Source organism: Cavia porcellus, unplaced genomic scaffold (assembly GCF_034190915.1).
Source record: "Cavia porcellus strain 051 isolate PalLab524CR breed Dunkin Hartley unplaced genomic scaffold, mCavPor4.1 scaffold_1, whole genome shotgun sequence".
Classification (NCBI taxonomy): Eukaryota; Metazoa; Chordata; class Mammalia; order Rodentia; family Caviidae; genus Cavia; species Cavia porcellus.
The window spans coordinates 75143739-75164389 of NW_026947484.1; the positions used below are offsets into that span (position 1 = coordinate 75143739).

At 43.0% G+C, this 20651-nt stretch overlaps 1 protein-coding gene and 1 non-coding gene across 2 annotated transcripts in view; one reads left to right on the plus strand and one right to left on the minus strand.

The window, feature by feature from the left end:
* Entrep1 (endosomal transmembrane epsin interactor 1) overlaps positions 1 to 4296 on the minus strand; it is an 87401-nt gene extending 83105 nt beyond the window's left edge. Inside the window, exon 1 of the mRNA XM_003472277.4 lies at positions 3801 to 4296. Within this exon, the coding sequence (XP_003472325.3) occupies positions 3801 to 4214 (414 nt within the window). The 5' untranslated portion in view covers positions 4215 to 4296. The remainder of the gene's footprint in view (positions 1 to 3800) is intronic.
* Positions 4297 to 19563: 15267 nt separating this feature from the next.
* LOC111757526 (small nucleolar RNA SNORA2/SNORA34 family) lies at positions 19564 to 19700 on the plus strand. The gene has a single exon (XR_002791853.1). It is a non-coding gene; the product is annotated as a small nucleolar RNA SNORA2/SNORA34 family (small nucleolar RNA).
* Positions 19701 to 20651: the final 951 nt, after the last annotated feature.

The window sequence follows — 20651 nt, forward strand, 5'->3', positions numbered from 1 at the left end:
AAGTTCTCCCATAATCTGAAGAATCCAGTTCCTATGAAATAAATGACACTCCCCCACAGTTAAGATCCAGGACAACACGGCTGAACACAGGCACCGAGCCCCTGCCTTGGCCACTTACCACTTGGGGTTCTCTCAAGTTCTCTTAGCATCACGAGTGTTAGGACTAATACTATCTTGAGTTGTTAATCAAAGACACCAGTAAGAAAACAGATGATCATAGAATTCTCAGAAAACAAAAAGTACATTAAAAATGTTCCTTTCATTTGCTGAAAATATGAACGTGTGGTATGGGAAAGACTAAGACCTGTTAATTCTTACACATGTTTTTAAAGAGATAAAATATCTTTCAGGGTTTAGACAAGGGAAATAAGCCTCAAAAGTTTGAAGCTCAGAGTGAGAACTCTTACCAGGGAATACATGGAAAAATGTCCTTGAACTATGGCTGCTTACCAAAATAGTATTTCAAATGAATGTATTAATCCCCTGAACTTAATTTTATATCACAAACATGAACAATATTTTTACTGAAACCAAAAGATTTACCAGTGTGGCTGAGTTAGCAGGATATAAAGTACATAATGGTCATTCAAGACTTGAAACATGAGGATATTCTTCTGCTGTGCTCCTGTGTGGGCCTGAAGTAACTTTAGACTTAAGCTGGCACTTTTCACTCAGCGCCTTAGTTTCAGGTGCCAATAAAACTTCCCAGCAGGGCTGGGGTGTAGCTCAGTTTTACAGGGCTTGTCAGGGGGCTGGGGGATCGGGGAAGACAGGGAACATGCTAAGTCCATAAAATGGAGTCACTCTATAACCAAAGATAATAAAGTACTAATAAGTGCCACAACCTGGATGCACCTTGAGAAAATATTACAAATTAGTGATAAAGGACCACGTATTACAACAACCCATTTATGTACAAATCTACAGGATCAGAAAGGTGGTTAATCAGTGGTTCCTGGACAGAAGAATGGAAGGGGGAAAAGAATGCTCATAACTTTATAAGATGATGAAAATTCTCCAAAACTGACTATGATCATGGCTGTACACCTGTACATTTTCTAAAAACCATTTTAATGGTTTTCTTTAAACATGTAAATTATATAGATGTTTTTTAATTTCTACAGTCCACAAGTCACTACTTTTTGGCTTTTTTTTTTCCAAGAAAGCTATGGTTAAGCTATCTCTAGATTAGCTGTACTATTAAGCCCTTTCTTTCAGAAATACACACTAAAATACTTGATAGTGGAAGTTATGCCATCTGGAGTTTGCCTCAATATAATACAGGTGGGTGTCAGGAGGTGGGTGTCAGGTGGAGGAGTAGTACCAGTACAAAGTGACCAGGCCTTGACAGCTACTAAAGGTGGAGATACGTTTCTTTCTACATTTGGTAAGATGTTAAAAATGTTTATAATGAAATGTTAAAAGTGGAAGGAGGGTCTTAAAGATGTCTTGGTCACTTCCACACTCTGGATATATTTTCCTTTCTAAACAATATGCACATTGAAACATTTACACACAAAAGAATGTGCCTGAGAATTACTTCAAAATAATACGGGAATATAATCTGACAAACGAACCAGGGAGCCTGGAGGATCTAATTCCTACCCGACCTGGAATACGTATGCTTCTGGCATCTGTTGGAACATACAGGACCAGCAGAGCTCAAGATGGGGGTACAGACCAAACCATGGCTAACCTGCAGTAAAGGATAGTGTGGGTTCATTGGACAGTGTTGATGTAAATCTAAATTTTTCCACAGTACAGTGTTTTTTAAAGCTGCTCACCTATTAAGTCATCAAGAGAATTTTTGTGCCTAAACTCGCTATTCAACTCAGGCTGGCCTTAACTTACTAAGATATATCCCAGGCTAACTTTGAATTCATGGAGATCCTCACACCCAACATCACTTTGCAAACTCTGAGGTCAACCTCTGGAACAGGTCGCAGAAAAGTTAAGAATAACCTACAATCACAGGGTTGCATACGGCTTCACCACCAAGCAAATGGCTTCACCATTCCAAACTCCCAATTCTTTCCCCATTCTGGTGTGCTTGAGCCTGGGGATCAAGGCCAGGCCCAACCAGGAAGCCCAGGGTATTAGCTTTCACCTTCTGGTTGACAATCTTTGTATTATACCTCATCAAATCCAATTCAGATTTAACTGAGATCTGAGTGCATTGATTTACCTCTGAAATAATTCACAATAGTAAAATGATCTCAGAGTTTAATTTTAGAAGAGAAAAATTGTTTTTAATAGCCCTAAACTGACTATATTTGAAAAACAACAGATTATGATTTTACAAAGAGCAAACTGTAAAAAAATATATATATATATGTGAGACTGTAGCCTGTAGTTTTTACAGAAACTAAAATGCAGCCCCCATTTGGCTGAATGAAGCCACACAAGTGGAGGAGATGGCACAATAGGTGGCATTGCTAGCCTGTCTGGTATTCCCACCCTTTGGGGATTTTCCCAGAACTGGGAGGACAGCGGTATTGTCCAGGGACAGGGCTACCAGGGTGGGACTTCCTCTACCTGGCCCCTCACTGTGAATTTCACTCACCATGGCACAGAAAGTACCTCGAAGTGAAAGTATTTCCAAAGAAGTGCAACTGGCACTGGTTTCAGGAAAAGATTCCGGTTAGGCTCGAGGAACCTCGTTTTATTGAAACAATCACAATAGGTTCAATTATTCTTCCTACAGTCTTAAACTTCGATCTCAAACCGGGTATATGTAGACCTGCAAAAGCACTTTCTACCAGACATACACTTTAGTGCAAATCTCAGTGCAAAACCATAGGCAGCTCCAGGCTTTCAGATTTCATTAATTCATAGGAAGATCATTGACTGTACTCATCTTCCATAATCATTCCACAGAGCCCACAGCCTCTGAGCCTCTCCACCCTCCGACAACCTAAGAGGGTCCGATGCCTTCAAAGTTGGGAAACCGTAAGGAGGCGGAGACAAGTAGCCATTCAGGGTCCATGGATGCTTGCTCCAGGCAGCGGCCTCCAGGATCAGCCTTCCCGGCTGAACGAAGAAACAGGACCGGGTTCTGGAGCAGGGCTGACGTCTCTGGGTAGCTGCCCAGCAGTGTCTGGAGCTCTACCAAGCTCACCCATAATGACAGGTTCTGTTTCTAGAGACTCAAATGCTGCAAGTCAGCCAGAGAGAGGCCCCAGGAACCCACTGGGGGTGGGGTCGGGGCTCCTTTAATGATGAGGTACCAGCAGGCAGTTACTGACACAAACCTCTCATTACCTCTGAATTCTGCCCCAAATACAGCCACGCCATCCCACCCAGGTACTCTTCACATTCAGGAGTGTTAAAGAATAAAGAATAAAAACAAATGACAGGCCAGTCCACCTGTGAGTCCATTCACCCCACAAACGTATGCACCGTCCATGTGCCATGCACTGTTGATACATCTGAGTAGAAAACAGATCCAAACCCCGGCCCTGGAGCTGAGTTGGCCAGTGCCATAAGTACTCAAGAGCCACAAAAGTTTTTAATCACCTCCCTCCCCATCTCACCGTGAGCTGGATACGTTTGTTTTACAATACTAGCTTCACAGGGACAATAAAATCCTTTGGAGTGCGAAGAACTTTGTCCAGGTGCAACCCAATTCCCCCTTCAACTTGACTGTCTCCCAACATATTTCTCCACTTTCCACGCTCGAATCTTTAAGGGGCCTAAAGGGTCTCCAACTGCAGCCCGGAACGAGGGGAGAGGGTGCTGGTCAGAGCCCCTGGCCCCTCGGTGTGCCCTGCCGAGGCAAGCGGGGCGCGCGCGGCACTCACCGAGGAGCCGGCCCAGAACGGACAGGAGTTCTTCACCTGCGGAGAGCTGCTCAGCGACAGCGCCCCGAAGCTGAGCGCCACCATGCAGCAGCCGAGGATCAGCTGCAACAGCCCGAGCGACAGCAGCGGGCGGGCGGGCAGCAGCGCGGAGCCCGGGGCCGCGGCAGCGGCGGCTGCAGCCCGGCGGGCAGAGAGCGCGGGCGGCGCGCCCAGCACCCCGGGGGCGGCGGCGGGGGCCGCGCAGCGAGGCCGGGCCGGGGGCTGCAGCGCGCCGCGGGGCCAGCGTGGCCGCAGCGGGGGCAGCGGCGGCTCTTGGGCGGCCGCAGCGGAGGCGCTCGGGCCCCCGACCTGCGGCCCCCCGGAAAGCCCCGCCACGGGGCAGCAGGAGCCCGGGAGCACCACGGGCAGAGACATGGACGGCGGGGAAGGTAGCGGCCGGCGGCGGCGGCCGGGAGGAGACGCGCGGCGCAGGGAGGCGCGGCGGAGGGCGCCACGCACTGGGCACCGCGGGCGGGCGGGCCGGCTCCGGCCGAGGGGGAGGGGAGGAAATGCGCACGGCCCAACCACTTGCTGCCGCCGCCGCAGCCGGGGCCCCGCCGGCCGCACCCACCTGCCGCCCGCGGCCCGCCTCCGCCAGCCTCGCCCTCGACCTAACCCGCGCCCACGCGCGCCCCGCGCCGCGCAAGTTCGCCGGGGCCCGCGGTCGCCGCAGAGCCCTGTCCGCTTCCTAGCGTCCAGGAAGAGCGCCTGCCCGCCCCAAATCCTCCGTCAGTTCACTCGAGTCCCCAGAGCTGAGGGGAGACCCAGCAGCCTGGAGCTGACCCCCGACACGCTAGGCTTGGCCCAGCCGCCGAGCCGGGGCTGGAGAGCGGCGCCAGGAAAGCGCTGCAGACGCGGACCCGAGCCCCTCCACGGTGCATTGGAGACGGGGACCTCGGCGACCCTTGCTAAGAAGCGAGTCTCTAGTTCTCGGCTCCCTCACCCTGCGAGGGCTGTGCCAGCAGGAGGGGCTGCGGGGCGACTCGGTGGGAAGAGGACTCAGCCGAGGACTTGGGGGGCCGGGGGGAGACCGCCGGAAGTTACTGCTCCCGGGGCTCGGGACTTGTCTGCACCTCATCCACGACTGGACGCCGAGAGGGGCTCTGCGCGGTCCCCAGGCTGCTGTCCCGGCCCCTGAGCGGGAGCGAGAGAGAGACGGCCAGGTCACCTAGGAGTATACCGCCAAAAAGAAAGCACCCCCCACACCTGGTGCGCATGGCATGGGTTAAGCTCCCACTCCTCCTTACTTTGACTCACGACTTTTATTAGCATCTCTCGGTAGAACATAGAAGCCCAAACTTCCAAGGAAATGGTTTAATAAAATCATAATCTACTTTAGTAATTTATAGGACATCATTAGAGCTATGGGGGGGAAAAATTCACCTTTGCAAAATGACTTCCCCTAACAGTGTGCCTTTCCCCTAGGAAGAATTGTAATGCCTGCAAAGTATCATGCATAAGATGATTGTAATGGATTTTCCTCCAGATAAGAACCAGAGCGGTGTCAATTTGCAGTCAGCCCCAGTATGAGCAAGCTTGTCTTATCGGTAAGGTGAGGGTGTTTAATATCCTGCTCAATAAACCAAGGGAAATGAGTATCCGTTTTTATGCTCCGCTGGTGAAGGCTTTGTTTATTTTGGTCATTACTTAAACCACAATGCGCTGTACTTTCAGTGTGCATATGTTTACATATACATCTGAATTATTAAAGCACCTGTGATTAACAGTCTTTAGAACTTCTTTTATAGACTGTTCTATGGAATAATATAGACTGCTCTCTGGAATGCACTTCAGATCCTGGAAGAAAAAGTAGATGCCTTTTAAAAATTAACATTTAAAGTTTGTTGTTTCATGTGTTTTAAAAACCTATAGTTAAAAAAACCTACTGAATGTAATTAAATTGCAATTGATGATACATTAAAAGTTTCTTGGGTGCTCAAGGTTATACCCTTATGTACAAGCTTAAAAGTTTTTTTTTTTAATTTTAAAAATACCCTGCATCATGCAATGCAGACATGTGCCTGAGTGTTAGGACATCCTTTCCACTAAACAAATCTATTGGCCAGTCCTTGATACCTGAAACTTCCTATTAAAAATGCATACCTTGTGTCTAAGAATGTTAGCAGTCAGGATATCCTCCTTCCCTTGAGGAAGTTTTGACTATGAAAGGGGCTGGGGGGATGTGGGTACTAATTACAGAGATGAGTTTCACTATGAAAATGTATAGTTACACTTGTGATTTGTGCACTTCTCTGTATGTGTTTTATACCTAAGACACCTTACAGCATTTCTAAAAACTCAGAAGTTTCTATTTTCCCCAGACAGCTGATACAGGAAGTATTAAAATCCATTTTTATCTAATAATAGTGTGGTTTATTTTACAGCCAGTAATCTTTTTCCAAAGTACTTAAGGTTGTTGTACTACCATTTTGTTGTGGTTGTTGTTGTTACTGGCTACATTTATGTTGTTGTAACTGTTTCTGATTATCAAAATCACAGATGTATATAATGTTGTTCTAATTTCCAAGGTTATATGAATAACACTCTTTTTGTATTTGGGCTTGAGATTTTTGAATGCTCCCCACCAAATAATTATTGCTTATAATAAATCTGTAGTCATACTTGGTCAAGCCATATGTAACCATGCTCTCATAGGATGATTCACAGTAACTGATACTAGGTTGGCTTTAAAAAGTACAGTGAAGACTGGAAAACAGCCTGGCAATTCCTCAAAAAGTTACAAATAAATATCGCCATTCGAGAGGCTGAGGCAGGAGTCTCAAATTTGATGCTGGTCTTAGCCCAAAATAAAATTGAAAAAAAAAAAAAGGAGAGAGACAGTTGAGAATATAGCTCAACGGTACAGGATTTGCCTGCCATGCCCAAAACCCCTGGATTCAATTCTCAGTACAAAAAAAAAAAAAAAGTTAAACATAGAGTTTCAAAAGATGGATGAATGTATAAACAAGTAGACTATCTAAATAGAATATTTTCATCAGTAAAAGAGGAATGACGGGTTGTACATGCCACAATAAGGGTGAACCTTGAAAACATGCTAAATGAAAGAAACCAATCACAAAAGACCATATTGTATGATTCTATTTACATGAAATGTTTGAACAAACAGATTCATAGAGATAGAAAGTAGCTCGGTGGTTACTGAGGGCTGGAGAAATTGGGAGGTGAGGAAAGGACAGTAGGACAGGAAAGGCTTTCTTCTAAGGTGATATAAGGATTCTAAAATCAGTTGTGATAACTACACAATTCTGTGACTATTCAAAACCCAATGAGCTTTACACTTTAACTGGGTGAATTGTACTTAGGACTTAGGATATGTGAATTATATCTCAATAAAGCTATTACCAAAAATAAGGAAGAACCAGTAGAAACCTGGACCCCAATACTCCATTAATGTAGGCAAAAGTGCAAGTTAACAATAGTTGCATTGTATTGTTTAGGGAACCCCAGCAGCCAGTTCTCCTGGTGATCAAAGCCAAATTCCAGGTACCTCCCACCAACTTCCCCTGCCCTGGGCCTCATTTTCCAAGCCTGCACTCAAAGCCTGCTGTACTGAGGGGTCTGCTCTCTGCTCCCCTTTCTCTGGTCATTTTCAAACCAACTCCTCAGCTCCTTTCACACTCCTCAGCAGACCCAGCCTGTCAGCCAAAGGAGGTTATTCCTGTCAGAGTGGCAGCTGCTCAAGAAATTCTTTCTTTAAAACACCTTCTCTGGCAACCTGCCCCCAGCTCTTACATTTCACAGAAAGAGAGGCACTGCTCTGAGGGAAAGCTCCAGACCCTGGATAATATGGTAGCTCGAGGCCAGCATCTCAGAGTAAGCCCTGCGGCCCACAGAACCTGCTGGGCAAGGAGGGCGACAGGGACGGGGTGCCAAAGTGAGTGTGTGGGCTTCCCCACATGCTTACGGAACCAGACACTCTGAACTGGAATACAAGCAACCTAACAAGCTTAGAGAAATGTCAGTACACGGTACTATTCAGACTCTAGAACTTTTATATGGGAATTTTTTTGTCTTTTTGGGACAGGGTCTCACTACGCAGATCAGGCTGGCCTTAGGAGCACTTTGTAGCCTAGGCCGGTCTCAAACTTGCAGTGATCCTCCTGCTTCAGCCTCTGGAGTACTGGGATTGTGAGCATGCACCACCATGCCTGGTGCAGTGTAGGAATTGTGTGGGAAGAAACTAGGGACAGAAAATTTTGTGGGAAGGGGATTTAATTTAAAAATAAAGTTATAGGGGGCTGGGGATTTAGCTCAGCGGCATAAGCGCCTGCCTTGCAAGCAGGCAGTCGTGAGTTCGATCCCCGGTACCAATAAAAAGGAAACAAACAAACAAACAAAAGTTATATGTAAATACAGGGTGGAGGAGGGGCTTCACGGATCCCCAGCCACACACTAGTGTGGGGTAACTTTTATACACTGGAATGTTTAGACTCCTGGGTTTATTTATTTATTTATTTATTTTTGTGGTACCAGGGATCAAACTCAGGTCCTCACACTTGCCAGGCAGGTGCTTATGCCACTGAGCTAAATCACCAGCCCAGACTTATGGGTTCTACAAGAAAGTAGGAACACACATTGTAGATTCTAGCCCTTCTCTGTTCTGTAATCTTGAATCATTCTGGAGCTTATCTGGCTGCAGTTGTTCCGTCAGCCTGAAGTCAGACTCACAGTCATTTGACTTTGCCTCATCTTGAGATTTTAAAATTCAGAAGTTCTAATCACCACAGTTTGGCAGATGACCAGAAGCAAACAAAGGCTAACAAACGCAGGTAAGTGGGGTACAGAGTAATTAAAACTTACTGACCCAAAATATCCAGGACAAGGGCTGGGCAGCTTTTCAAAAATTAAGAGAGAAAGAAAGAATGAATGAATGAGTGAAACTGACCAGAGCCTGGTGTCTACTGACAGTTAAGGAGTCTAATGTCTCTCTGTTTCCAAGTCACTTATTTGTTGAACAGCAGAGCTGCAATGACACTTCTGTCAATGCTGAAGTTAAGCCCTGAAAACTTACAATACAAATCCTACAAAGGACATTTCTAGCCAATTTCCCTAAAATTTACTCATGGCTCATAAATTTCTAGAGGAGAGTTGCGCATGGTGGTGTATGCCTATTATCTCAGCACTTAGGAGGTTGAGGTAAGAGGATCATAAATTTGAGGCCAACCTGTGCTATATAATAAGACCCCTATCTCAGGGGCCAGGGGTTAGCTTAGCAGCACGGTGCCTGCCTGGCAAGCGCAAGATCATGAGTTCAATCCCTGGTTCAAAAAACAAACAAACAAAAAATCTCAATGAAAAGGAATCCTAGGGGAGATAAGCTATATGCTATGCTTTATAGCTAGGTGTCCCCCAAGAGCCTCGTGTGCTCTTAGGTGGGATTTTGGGAAGATAATTACATTATTGGACTTATGGCTTGCTCTTAGGAGGTAGAATCTGGTCAGGAGAGGTTAGCCACTGGGGACGTGACCTGGAAGGGTACATCTCCCTCCCCAGCTCCTCCCTTCACTCTCTGCTTCCTGAATACCCTGCCATGGGCAGCTTTCCTCTGCCAGACCCATGCAAGGCCATCCTGCCTTGGGGCCAGCCAACTATGGAGTGAAATGTGAGCCAAAATAAACCTTGCCTCCTTTAAGTGGAGGGTGTTAGGTGTTTTCTCCCAGAAATGAGAAAGTGACTGAGTCATTATACATATAGAAGCAGTAAAGCATATCCTACAAATAGACAAGTGGGTGCACAAGTACGAAACCTTGTACTGTCAGAGCGTCCAGCAGTTCCTGTTTCTGTAGAAGTCAAAGCTGTCATTTACCTTTGAGTGGGGACTGTTCCTTCGTTCTGAGGAAATCTAGTGAACAGATCTTTTAAGAAAGCAAGTGTGAAGCATAGACCCTTCTGAAACAAAGATGTTCAGGAAAGAGGTGAATACCAAGAACAGCCATCTTGGAGTTGCCTGTCCTCTGACACAAGAGCTCTTTGACTTCAGTGCCAGTCAGATTTTCCAAGGAAGCTTTCAAAACTAATACACTAAGACCGCAGCTGCAGAGACAATGCAGCATAAGACCTGTGGAAGGGGAGGCCCATGCAGATTTATTTAGTAAAAGCTCCCCTGAGGTTCCAGATGAGATTTGGACACACTGCCCTCCAAAGCCATGTGTCAGATCAATACATCTTTCTAGGCAGGGATAGGAGTGGTGGTGTGTTTATGTATTCTCTCAACCAACTGTTCATGAAAGAGAGTTATCCAAACATGGGTGAGTAGTGTCAAGCAGGAGGGCAGACATTCAGAGAAAATTGGTCTAGCTTGGTGCAACTGAGGTAGACTGTGCTGTAGGTATCCCCAGTGCTGGGTCACTGGGGATGTCAACACTGACAGACTCCAGGTGATAGGATCCTAGGTGCACACACATGCAAAAACTTCATCAAGGCGTGCATTTAAGATTTTCATGCAACAGTGCTGGGGACAAAGCTCAGTGGCAGAGTGCCTGCCTGACAAGTAGAAGGTTGTGAGTTTGATTCCCAGTACCAAGAGAAAACAACAAAGATTGTCATGCAACTCATTTTGTAAGTTACAACAACCATAACAAGAATTCAGACTCCAAGGGCTGGGGATTTAGCTCAGTGGCATAAGTGCCTGCCTGGCGAGTGCAAGGTCATGAGTTCGATCCCTTGGTACCACAAAGAATTCAGACTCCATGAAAACACTGGGAATGCCCTTAAAGTGAAATATAAAATTTTAATTAACATAAGAATAAGAAAAAGCCTGAGCTTCCAAAAGTGCTTGACCAAGATCATATAATGAATGACAAACCCAAAACTGTGCCTTGTGCTTCTATATGTCAGCAATATAGGGGTCTTTGCTCTTTACTTGATGTTATAAAAAGCTCTCTTTTGAATAAAAATCTCCTAATTATGAGTCATCCCAGAAAAACTACAAAGAAAGATGTGTTAAATGAAGCTATAAGAGAACCCAAGGCCCCAAAGCCCTGGGGTCAGGGTACCCATGCTGGGACATCAGGTGTCCCCTTGACAGAGGCTGTGTGATGTTAACCTCAGAACCCCATGCCCAAAGAACAGAGACTACGCTCCCGCCCCAACCATAGGCTTTACACCTTAGGACGTGGCTGAGGAACTGGACTCTGAAAGACCCCTCAGGGTGCTGATGTAGCGACCATCATGCCTTCTTGGTTGGACTGATAGGGATGAGGGGAGACCTAAACCCAGGTGCGGGTGGGCACGTGCTGGGTGGTTTTTAGCATTCTCAAAGTGGTACATGGATGTGGTATGAAGCCCTGGAAATCCAAATTTTAAAGTCAAACCACTAACCATAGCCCTCAGTCTTACAGACTCTCAAGTAAGCAGTAGAAGTGTAGGGTTCAATCTGAAAATACTTCCAAAAACAGAGTGTTGACTAGCTGTGGGACACTTAGGTCTCCCAATGTTGGCCTTAGGCTTTATGCACATGATGACAGGTAATAGCATCAATGAAGCTATAGAATGGCTTCCTTAAATTCAGACTGCAAAGCGTAAGCAAGAACCTAGGCTTTCTGACTTCTAGTTCATTTTCCGTCTCAATATACCAGTCACATTTTCTGTGCAACTTTATTACTGATTTGGGACAGTATTTGAGGTGGGGACAGTTGAATGACTTAAAGAAAATGTGTTCAGCTCCAAGTGTCTGTTCAGTTTCCAGGGACTACTCTGTGCCTTACCTCACCATGCCCTAAAAAGGGCTGCTATGCGCTTGCCTGACTCTGTTTCCCCACTCAAAGAGATGGAGTCTGCGGCAGGCACCTGGCCCATGAAACTTTAGTACCTGTCTCATGGGCCACAGTTGGTCAGTTCATGTCAACAGAATGACCTTGTCACTGTGACACCAAGGGAGATAAATCAATGAGACGTCAAAATTAGAAAACAAACTATCCCTCTTAATAGGTCCTGAAAATGATTTTAATCAAATTCAATATCCATTTCTCTAAATGAAAGAAGCCAGTCACAAAAAGAGCATGCGTTATAAAGCTCCATTTACAAAAAATGTCCACAAAAGACAAATTTTTAGGCAGAAAGTAGATTAGTCATTGCTTATGGTTCAGGGAATCAGGATACAACAGCAGAGCATAGGGATTATTTTTTTCAGTCTTTTTGAAACAGGGTCTCACTATGCAGTTTGGGCTGGCCTTGGGCTCACTTTGTAAATCAGGCTGGTCTTGAGTTTGCAACAATCCTCCTGCCTCAGCCTTCCAAGTGCTGGGATTACAGGAGTGCACCACCATGCCAGGCTCATAGGGATGTTTTTTATAATGTGATTAAAAATGTTCTGAAAGTGTGCAAATATAAAAATCACACAATGAAGCCCAATTTTTAAAAAAAGTCTTAAAATTAACTGTGGTGATGGTTGCATATATCCATGCACACAATAAATACTATTAAATGGGTGGATTTGAACTGGTCACTTATATAGTAGGTGAATTATGTGCCAATAAATCATTTCAAAATCCATATCTGATTTTTTAATTATCTTTACATCATTTTATATTTGATATCAATTTCAAACCATCAAGTGCATGCAAAAGTTTTCATTAACATTTAGAAAAAAGTTTAAAATGTCAGTTATCTCCATTTTAGATACTGTTCTAGAGCTTTTAGCTAAGCAATGACAATATTCAAAAAGAAAATAATCATAATTTCAAATATACAATTTACTACTGAGGAAAAAAGCAGGATAACACTAAATGTCCAGAACATAAAAGAACACAAGAATCTATCAAATTCAAATCTTTAAAGTTAAATTGAGTACCTTTAAATATCATAGATTCCTATCAATTTTAAAGTTGGATGGAACAAAAGATGTTCGTGTACACTAAGTCATACAAGGTCAAATCCTACCCAATAACTGACTAAGGCAGGACTTGTAGATGTTGTGAGCAGGCAAAGACTCAAGTATTTGAATAAATTAAATCTGGCTAGGCATCTAACAAGCCACATGTCTTTGATAAATTTTGAAATCACAGAAACCAAAGAGACAATGTTGACAGGACTGTGGTGTCAATAAGAAAGTTCTGGTGTCCAGAGCGCCAAGCCCAGCCTTCATCTGCAGGTGGAAGCCACCCCGGTTATCTAAGATGGTGCCATGTCTCCTTCCAGATACAACTGCCCCAATGAACCGAGGTGGCTTGGCACGGAAGACAAATCACGAGCCAGGCCTGGGGGCACGTGCCCGCAATCCCAGCAGAAAGATTGTAAATTTGAGCCAAGCCTGGGCAACTTAGGGAAACCCTGTCCCCAAAACAAAACAATTTTAAAAGGTGTAGACAGAAGGCCTCTGGGGCTCAGGCCTGCAAGCCCAGCATTCTGATAGGCTGAGGCAAGAGGAGGACAGGAAGTTCAAGGACCTATGACTTAGCAGGACCTGTCTCTGCAAGTCCTTTTAAAAAAAATCCAAAAACCTTTTAAAAGGGAAAGGAGCTGAAGATGAGTCTCAGCACAAAGGACTTGCACTCAATCCCTGCTGCGGCAGAAAAACAAGAAAACAAAACACATACAATTTTTAAAATGTGGAAAAAAATAGTACATCTTAGGACAGATGAAACTTACCTAGTGAATGAATACCTTTTGGTCCTGGGAAGGTTTAGAATTAAGTCTTCTGAGTTCTTTGGAATTCTACTACTGTTCTTAGGGAATAGGTTTTAATTTTGAGAAGATTTAAAATTAAGTATAAAGGAGTCAAAACATGCTATTAACATTTTTGTTTCTAGAAATATCTGTACATATTTGGTATCTGATGTGTTCACATTATCGAAAAGAATTTGACTTTGAAAAGTGACAGCCTTGTAAGTTGGAATTGAAATACACCATTGAATAAATAAGATAGACTCACACCCTTACGCTGGAATCCTACCAAGTTTATGTGGAGTTTCGGAAATTTAAGAGGACTTCAGTTCCCTCTTATTTATGAGGTTAATTTACTATATTTATACTAGTTGCTTAAGTGCTCAGAGAGATTTGTTTGGGCCAGGCAATTAAAATATTTAAGATGAAAACCAAATATATTAAATTGATTATGTTTGAAATATGGAAGCAGTTCAATTAACTGAATGTTTAAACAGACTAAACCATCTTTAAATGTCCCTTAAGAAGTGATTGTTAACAACTGCTAGATTTAGAAATAGGATAAAAAGTTCTGCAAGAATTAGAGCTATAATAAATTTAAAACACTGTTTGAACCAAAAGTAAATTTCTACAAAGCCTTTTCTGCCAGTTACCACCCCACCCTCATTCCTCCACCACCACCACCGTCTCACTTAAGTGGCACCTGACCCCGCAGGCCAATCGGAATCTGCCTGGAATTTTTTAAACTGGCTCTGGGAAAAAGAACAGTTTGTTTTCTCTGGTGGTGAGAGCTTGAAGCCCAAGGTCCTGGGAGCTGTCGCTGGCCCCATCTTGGGCTATGTGGAGGGAGGCAGCGTGCTTGGAGAGTAAAGCAGAAGAGCTGAGAAAGTCAGATGTAAAATCCGGAGAAGAAAGCAACCTGTGGTACGCAAGTCCTGGTACCAGCTGCTCCTGCAGGGTCATCCTGTGTCGTCCCCGTCCCTGCCCCTCATCCCATTTCCTGTCAGGCTTTCAGCTCTCCCTTCAATTACACGGGGTACCTCAATATTTTTTCAACAAATTTCCTCTTTGCATCTACTATGATTTGAATTTCTGGCTGTGGCTACACCAACGTTTCGACATTGCCAGTTACTCTGCTAAATTCAGGAGTGAACTGCAAAGTGGAAAGACCCCCGCCCACACTGGAGAGACCTGTCCTGGTCAGTGTTACCAAGTCCTGCAGAGTTAGGACATTCTAGACGGTCACAGGCAGGAATGGCAAATCCAACAGGCGCTACTCTGCATCTAAACAGGTCTGTTTACAGACACTAACAGAAAGAGGTGCCAGGAGCTTATGAATGTACCTAGAAAGAATAAATCCCTACCTTAGCATGTGAATTCTACTCTTACAGGAGCCAAGTGAAGAGTGTGAATTTGGGAAAGTTATTAACATGATACAAGTTTCACACTGCTCATCTTTAAAACTGAAATAGTCATTCCTAGCCCATGGAGTTCTAACAATAAAATGAGATGCAGGATATTTCACTACCATAAGGCTTAGCTAAGGCCAGATCCTCAGTTATTCGTAGTCCAGAAAACAGTATTTCAAAAACTTACTACAAAGCTACCGTTATCAAGATAGTGTGGACCTGGCATAAACATAGGTGTAGGCCAGTGGAATAGAATCAAGAGACTAGAAACAAATACATTTATGGTCAATTAATTTCCAACAAAGAAGCCAAGACAATTCCATGAGAGAAAAAATAGTCTTTTCAACACATGCAGGAAAAATATTTCAATAAATGGCTCCAGGATATCCACATGCAAAACAATGAAGCTGAACCTCTACCTCATATGAGACACAGAAGTTAAAGACATGTCAGTTATGTACCATATAATAAGTTAACTCATAAACTCTAATGTAACAGTGAAAATTAAAATCTATAGGAGAAAATACAGAAGTAACCTTTAAAACCTTGGGCAGGCAGTGATTTCAATATGACATCAAAAGTGCAAGCTATGAAATAAAAAATCAGTGAATGGAATGTCACTGAAATTTTTAAAGTTTTGTGCTTGCATGCATACCATCAAGAATGTGAAAGAAGCCCGGTGTGGTGGTGTACCCCTGTAATGCTAGCAAAGCTGATGACCGCTGCAAGTTTGAGGTCAGCCTGGGCTACATGATGAGTTCCAAGTCATTTTGAACTATAGAGTTGTGGGAGACACCTCCACTGTCTCCCCTTGAATGCAGAACAATTGCTGCAACTTTGATTATATGGAGACTTATTTCCTTATACTGATATGTAGAGAGCTGGCTATGGTATTTCCTTCTCTCTTCAATTGTCTCTAAGTATTGCAAATACGGCTAGCTGAGGTACTGGCATGTTATCTCTAAAGCTATCAGATAGTCTCCTGTTCCCTTGCATAGTGCTCTCTCTAAAATATATAAGCATAGCAGGCTGGTAGAGCCAGTGGGCTCCAGGAATGTCAACTGGATAGGAGCCTCAAGCTAAAGAGGCTAAGACTCCCGGGGGCACAAAAGTTTACGTATCAGAAACCAAACAATAGCCTCCTATTTTAATTGAATTATGCAAATTGATCCTTCTGCATATCCTTATCTCTGCATTTTGCAGAGATGCTCTCCTCCCTACCTGGCCAGCCAGCTCAAGTTACTCAGGTAATTCCCTGCCATCCTCACTGTCACTCATCCCGGAGCCACCCCATTCTTGACAAGATAATAAATTCTGAGAGAGGCCTACGATCAGGGCCTTTGTCTGCACATCCTCATATGGATTGGATGCCTGTAACCCCTTGGCTGCTCATAACTTGGAAAATGTCTTGCTGGGATTCCAGTAACATCTCAATGGGATTGTAAATATAACTTTTTGGATTGTGAGGGAGACTGTAAAAGGGGTTAGAATACTTGGATGACTGTACACAATATTTGGGCTTACAATAAGAGTGAGACTGTTTCAACCACTCCAAAAATGTAAAAAAGATAATCCTCAAAATGGGGGACATTTTTAGATCACATACCTGATAAAAGATTTTTATGTTGAAGAACACACGAAAATCAATCATAAAAAGACGACCCAGCAAAGAAGCTGGATAGTCATTTCTTCCAAGAATATATACAAATAGCCAGAAAGCACATAACAAGATGCTCCACACCATTAATTATTAGTCTAGGATAGTTAGAGTAAATATGAAAAACAATAACAAGTTTCAGAGAGAACGCATTTGGAGTGCTCATTTCATGGCTGCTGGGGACATAAAATGGGGCAGGCACAGCGGAAAGCAATTTGGCTACTCCTCAAAACATTAAATATTTGAAGCCAAACATACTGGCACACTCCTGTAATCGCAGCACTCAGGGAGGCTGAGGCAGGAGGATCACTGCAAATTTAAAGTTCCACCTGAGCAATTTAGTAAGACTTTGTCTCACTAAAAAATAAACAGTGTTTGGGGTGCAGCTCAGTGGTAGAGTTCTCTAGGTTTGAGCCCCAGTACCATAAAAAGTGTGACATTAAACCCAGAGTTACCATAAGACCCAGAAATCCCATTCTTAGCAAAAATCTATGTCTACACAAAAACTTGTATGCAAATGTTCATAACGTTAACCCCTAATAGCTAAAATGTGCAAACAGCCCAAATACCCATCAACAAATGAAATGCTAAATAAAATATACAGTGGAATATCATTTGGTCATAAAACAGAATGAGGTATTAGTCCACATAGCACCATGAATGAACCTCTAAAACACTAAGCAAAAGAAGCCATGCACAAAGGACCACATATTATATTTTTCCACTTACGCAAAATTTCCAGAACAGGCAAGTCTACAGAGATAAACAGTAGATTAACAGCCTCCCAGGGACTGGAGGCAAAGGAGACAGTTAGCATGGGGCAGGACTTCTACATTATGGGGCCAGTTCCCTGACTGAACAAATGCAGACTTTACATGGGTGCATCCCAACCAGGCTGTTCTAAACAGAGAAAACACTGATTCTTCTGGAGTTTGTGTTTAGCGAGGAGCATACAACTATCTCCAATTTGAATGCCAAGTTTTCAGGGAAACAAATGTCGCCCTTCTCTTTGAAAGGTCATAGTGCTTAGGAGGGGTAAATGATAAAATGTGTCAAGAAAGACAATCTCCTGAATGTCATTTTGGAGTGTCTCCCTTGCAGTAGACTTTTCTTCTCTGCCCAAAGGGAGAGCTTGGCTTAGAATTTGGCCACCTCTGAAAAGCCAACTCCCCATGACTGCTTTTGGAGGTTTTGAGAGGACACCTAGACTTAGTCCCTCAAAAAATTAAACATTTCCAGGCATACTAGCATATGCTTGTAATCTCAGCTATTCAGAAGATCAAAGCAGGAAGATCTCAAATTTGAGGCCAGCCTGGATAAATTAGAGAAACCCTATCTCAAAAAAGTAAAGTAAATAAATAAAAAGAAAATAATTTAATTTAAAAACAAAACTATTTTATGATTCAGCATTTTCTTTGTGGGTATACCCTAAAATCTGAAAGCAGGAGCCACGTGCAGGCTGACTGGGGGAGAGCCAGACACCAGTCCTCTCCTATGAGTCGGCACCATTCATGGACTACAGGGGAGGAAAACAAGAAGTCAACAAGAAGCTAAGGCCTCCTGTGAATTGGTGCCATGTGTGGGCTGACTGGAGGAGAGCCAGATGCCAGCTCCTTCCAGCACACAGCCGGGGGGCCAAGAAAAGCCAACAGTACTCCTCCCTCTACCCCTATAAGCAACTGGCTGATATAGAGAAATACAGTGATGATAGCCTATGATGTAAAATACAACTTAATGCTTGTAGTGTTTAGCGTTTCACTGACTTTGCAGACCTAAAGCCGCTAGTCTGATTATCTACTCACAGGCTAACAATACGCAATGTAGCATCTATGGCTTTTTTCTGTTTTATTTTGCTTGATTTTATTCTCTCTAAAATAAATTTTTTAAAAAATTGAAAGCAGGATGTGAACAGATATTTCTAGCAACATTATCCACGATAGCCCAGAGGTAGAAGCAGTGCAAGGGCCTGTTGATGGATAAATGGCTGAGTTTCTCTAAACTGAAAATCTGATATCCAAAATTCTGCAAAATTTATAACATTTTGAATGCCAACATGCTGCTATAAGTGGAAAAATTCCACACTATGAAACTTCATATGATGAATAAATTATTTAAAATATGTAAAATTACCTACAGGCTGTGTGTGTATGGTATACACAAAACATAAATGAATTTCCTGTTTATTCTTGGGTCCCACCTCCAGAATATCCCATACATACAAATATTTCAAAATCCCAAAAGTCTAAAATTTAAAACATTTCTAGTCCTAAGCATTTTAAATTAGGGCTATTCAATCTGTTTATACATAATATGGAGTAGTATTCATCTTTAAAAACAGACAAAATTCTTTGATCAGTGCATGCCATATCTATACATAAAAAATAGCTCTTTTAGAAGTTTTAATCTTATAGTCCTATAAATGGTTTATATATATTTTACATTTTGAAATTGTATCTTTATCAATTGAAGGATAACGTGTTATTTCTCGTGTTTGTTGTATCTTGCTCACAATAATAAGCAATGATGGGGCTGGGGATTTAGCTCAGGGGCATAAGCGCCTGCCTTGCAAGCAGGCAGTCGTGAGTTCGATCCCTGGTACCGATAAAAATGAAAAAAAAGGACACACAAAAAAAAAGACAAAAAAAAAAAATAATAAGCAATGATAAATTTCCTTTAAAAAAGAAAATATCATATTCAACCTTTAACATACAATTAATAAAAAGAGAAAATTGTGACAGGTATACCATGGATAAAACTTGGCCACCTTATGCAAAGTGAAATAAATCAGTCACAAAAGACAAAAAGTGTGATTCCACCAATATGTGGTATCATATACAATGGAGCAGCCAGTTTCATAGGAGCAGAAAATAGAACAGTGGTTACCAGGGATTGGCAGGTAAAGGAAATAGGAAGTTATTAATAAATAGGTCTAGAATTTAAGTTTTACAAGATAAAAGAGGTTTGAAGATTAATTGTAGAACAATACGATTGTACTTAATACTACTGAACTGCACACTTAAAAGGGTTAAGATGACTGGCCCTGAATCAAGGTCGGCAGCTTCCTAATCCTGCTGGTTTCAAGCAGGAGATGAAAGATTTGTCTTTCTATGGTCTGTTGGCCATTTCAGAACTTGGGCAGTGAAATGGTCAATTCATTAGAAAGAAACAGCTTGAAGCAACCCTACCCCTTACCTGGTGAGCAGCTGTGAGCCTGGCAGGCTGGGGTGGTCTGGGATGGGAGCCACTGGCATTTAGGTCCTGGAGCGCTTGGAAACCAAGCAACCCCTCCCCCCATGGTGAGTTTTATACTATGTTGCTTTGTATAAATTCTCTGTATGCAAAGACATGGACAACTATTTGGAAGAAAACAAGAGACAATATGATAGTGAATATCTCAGTCATCTAGCTTTGAAATTTATATCTCTTACATTGCTTTCTTATGTCCTATTTTGTTCTGTTTTGTTGTGTTTAATTTTACCCCCTTTAAAATAAAAATTAAAACAAATTTTTAAAAAGGGTTAAGATGACAAATTTCATGTTATAGCTTACTACAAAAAAATTTCTTAAATAAAAATTCTGAGAATGCAAAAGAAGAGCTAACAAAAGAGAGTTTGCTCACACTTCTCCTCTGTTCCCCTAGTTCCACTCTCCAAAGACAAACCAGAAATGTTGTCATTTCCAAAACCACTTCTCGAGGCCTGTTTTCAGGCTGGAGGAACAGATCAGTGGTAGACCACCTGCCTAGCACACATTGGACCTGGGGTTCAGTCCCCAGGTCCTGGGTTCAAGCCCCAGCACTGCAAAACACAAAAACAAAAAGTAAATAGATAATAAACAAAAAGTCAGTTTTCTCCCTCCTGCAAACACTCCTGGGGTTGCCACACTCCTGGGGATGTACATCCTCATCCTTTTGAAGCTGGCAACTGTTATGTGACTTGATTAGGCCAATAGAGGATTGCGTGAAAGCAGATGTTTTAAAGCTAGCGCATGAGTCACCATCACCTTCATTCTGCCATGACAATCATGGAGCCTGGAACTGGAGCTCCCTCACCCCGAGGCCCTGAGAAATGCTCAAGTTCTCCCTGGATGCTCCACGACAAACAGCTGGCACAAGAGAGAGAC